The following is a 3559-nucleotide window of genomic DNA, read 5'->3' as shown; positions in this document are numbered from 1 at the left end:
CTGCACTATCATGGCTGTCTGCACTATCACCAGAGAAGAGTTTTAAATTATGGACCAAAATAACATTTTACAAATGGGTTTTTTGTCCTTATTTAGGAAAAGTTGATTCATAATCTCTCTAGAAATGGACCTCTCTTAGGACCAAGATAATGATATTTTAAGAAAACAATTTTATGAATCATGCGAGGTGGTGTTAGTGTAGTCAGACAGCCAAAGAGCATCATCCTTACCAAGCTCCACAGGACAAAAATTCTTCCAACTGGGTGCGGTGGGGAACACCTATAGTAGTCCCAGCTACTCTGGAGGCTGAGGCAGGAGGATGGCTTGAGTCCAGGGTTTGAGTCCAGCCTAGCTAACATAGAGAGACCTCATCTGTAAAATAAAATTTTAAAAAATATGCCCCCAAATGTAGCTACATTTTTCTGTATGTCTGCTTTAGAGTCTGCGATGGAGGTGAGGATCAGCTTCTTGCTCTCTCCTGAACCACCTTCTACTCTTCTGGGGAAAATAAACCAGAGATTATTTTGGAGGATGAAGGCAAAGAATTGTGGGTTCCCTTGTCAGAAGCTTCAGATGTGGCCACCCATCTGGCCTTGGAACATGATGGTCTAGTAGCCTGGGCTCCACAGTGTCGTTCCTGATGGTCATTATCGTCTTCTCGCTTCCATAATCTTAATGCTTCTAACTTAGGATCCTAAGTTACATATATGTATAGCAGTGTTGTAAATTTATTTAGTCTTCTAAAGATTTCCAATTTTTGAGCTTTGTGAATCAATTTATACCACTTGTACAATACACTGTCTTACACAGTCAGATTATGTAATAATATGTCTGATACTGTCCTAAATTCTTCAGCATTTCGTAATATTCCCAAAAGGAACAGTTATTTGACTTCATTTGTTTGGAAGGTTACTAAAGAGCGAAAATATGTTCCCGTCTCAATTCTGAATAATGACAGAGGTCTTTGGGAGACTTTATACTGTACCAGGGGTAAGAATTTATAAAAAATGCTTTAAAAACAAACAGACAACACAAGGCAGGGTAGCTCATGCAAGTAATCCCAGCACTTTGGGTTGCCAGAGTGGGAGGATTGCTTGAGCCCAGGATTTCGAGACCAGTCTAGATAACATAGTGAGACCCTGCCTCTACAAAAAATAAAAAAATTTAGCTGGGTGTGGTGGTGCACACCTGTAGTCCTAGCTACTCTAGAGGCTGAGGTGGGAGGATCGCTTGAGCCGAGGAGGGCAAGGCGTCAGTGAGCAATGATCACACCACTGCACTTCAGTTTGGGAACAGAGTGAGACCTTTTCTCAAGAAAAAAAAAATGTTTTTGAGAAAAAGAATATTTTATTTGCTGAAGGGAGAAAAACTTTTCCAGGGAAGACATTTTAGAAACAATCTTTCTTGTAAAAATTAGTTTGCTTTATTTACTTGAACTCTGAAAGGTCATAAACACAGTCCTTGTATACTTGGAACTCCTTAGTCCTCTTTCCCATTTCCCTCCCATGGCTGCGCTCTCTCTCCACTCATTTCACCTGAAACTCTAAAGGTTACCATAACATATTCAGAATTTCTGTGTAAAATTTTCTGTGTTCTGATACTTGATACATACTAGCAATCATTTTACAACCTTCACTTTTAAAAACATTTTTGGATAACCTTTCCATTTAGGATCCAGGAATTCGTATAAAATCATAGAGATTATATTGCTTTTGAACTAAAGGCTGTTGGTTTGTGGAATTTCCTTTAACTGGAAACACATTTCAGTTTGTGGTTTAGTGTTTTTCCAGTTTTATACTATCCTGCTTATTTGTTTTCATTTTCAAAGCTGGAGAATTTATCATTAATTTCCATATTTTATAAAGGACTAACTTTTTTCCTCCCCAACCTCCGCCTTTTTTTTTCAGTTGAAAGAGACAAGGATTTTTCTCACCAGCGAAGACATTACAAAGAATTTCGATTTGATCTTACCCAAATTCCTCATGGAGAGGCAGTGACAGCAGCTGAATTCCGGATATACAAGGACCGGAGCAACAACCGATTTGAAAATGAAACAATTAAGATTAGCATATATCAAATCATCAAGGAATACACAAATAGGTATAATATTTTTATTTAACTTATTATCCTGGCAAATATTTGTAAAATTTTAGTAAAAGCTATTGATAATTCATGTGATGTAGCAAACAAATTATCTTTTTTGTGCAGTTTATTAACATTTATAGTAAGTGTAGTAACATTTAGAGCCAGGTAGAGATATTGAAAGGTAACAGTAATCGATCTGAAAATTTTATCCTACATTCCATAGCTGCTACCTATTCCTGACACCAATTCGTATACTAAATAGTCACATGCTTCTCAAAATGTGCTTTCTAGGTCTGTTGTCTCATTTCGTAAAGTTGTCCTTCATCCCAGAAAACTTCCACTTTGTTCTACCCACATGAAATTTATAACTAAGATAATGAAATTATTTGGTGTTCTGGAAGTTAGAGAAGCACTGCTTTACTTTTCATTGACATGAGTGTAAGAATCGTGTGTTCATTTTTATGTGTATTTTGATGTCCTCTGTAAGATGGTTAATTCAGAATGGTACAAAAATGGACAGATAGTCTGAAATACTAAATGCATAAAAACTTCAGTTGATAATGACTGCAAATGAACCATTGAAAATAAATGTTAAAAAGGGACCTTAGTCATTTTCTCTGACATTTAACACAATGCAGAAATCACTTGGATAACACATTTTTTTGGGTGATGAATCACCTTTGTCGGACAGCTCAGATCTGTCTATCTATCTATTTCAGACAGACCCATCTGTCTATCTATCAATTTCAAACAGATCCATCTGTCTATTTCAAAAAGATCCATCTATCTTTATCTATGTATGTATGTATGTATGTATGTATGTATGTATGTATGTATCTATCTATCTATCTGTCTATCTATCATGTATCTAAATCTGTTTGAAATCCTATGTTGAGGTGATATATCTCTCTCAGTAGCTTTCATTCCTCAGATCTAGATCTTCCTTTTGATGAAATAATATGTCCTTTTTTGATGAGACAAATATTTAAAGATTGTTATCCTGTCTGCTGTAAGGCCCTGTTCTCTCCTTGTTGACTATTTGTAGTTCTTGATGTTTGATTTGTCTTGGTCTTCCAGTTTGGCAGAAATTCGCAATAGTGCCTTGCAATACTCAGTGAAGAAAAAAATTAAAAAGCTTCTGAGGTCATGTATATTGGTAAAGCCTTCCTGTTAGACTATCCTCTAAGAGATTCACAATGCATATCAGAATATTAAAGTCTTAAAAAGGCTTTACAGTGACAACACACACACACACACACACACACACACACACACACGTGCGCATGCCCTATCAATTTTATTTTAGCTAGTCTTCCTCAAAATTATCTGGCTATGGATTCATTGGGTGTGTAGTACTTACTAATATCCTGTGGAACACTAGTTCAGCAGAACTCACTTTAATACATACCAACTGATATGCATTGTTATTTTTAACAGCAGTAATTTCAAGGCAGAAATACCTACATTTGTTTCT

General features: G+C 36.2%; 1 protein-coding gene across 3 annotated transcripts in view; it reads left to right on the top strand.

The window, feature by feature from the left end:
• BMP5 (bone morphogenetic protein 5) overlaps positions 1 to 3559 on the top strand; it is a 135322-nt gene that overhangs the window by 64827 nt on the left and 66936 nt on the right. For all 3 annotated transcript variants that reach the window (XM_012002051.1, XM_012002052.1, XM_012002050.1), the window contains one exon: positions 1908 to 2100. In XM_012002051.1, coding sequence (XP_011857441.1) covers positions 1908 to 2100 — 193 coding nt within the window. The remainder of the gene's footprint in view (positions 1 to 1907; positions 2101 to 3559) is intronic.

This window comes from Mandrillus leucophaeus, unplaced genomic scaffold, assembly GCF_000951045.1.
Source record: "Mandrillus leucophaeus isolate KB7577 unplaced genomic scaffold, Mleu.le_1.0 Scaffold676, whole genome shotgun sequence".
Taxonomy (NCBI): Eukaryota; Metazoa; Chordata; class Mammalia; order Primates; family Cercopithecidae; genus Mandrillus; species Mandrillus leucophaeus.
Note: the sequence above shows the minus strand (reverse complement) of the source record. Positions and strands in the feature narration are given on the sequence as shown.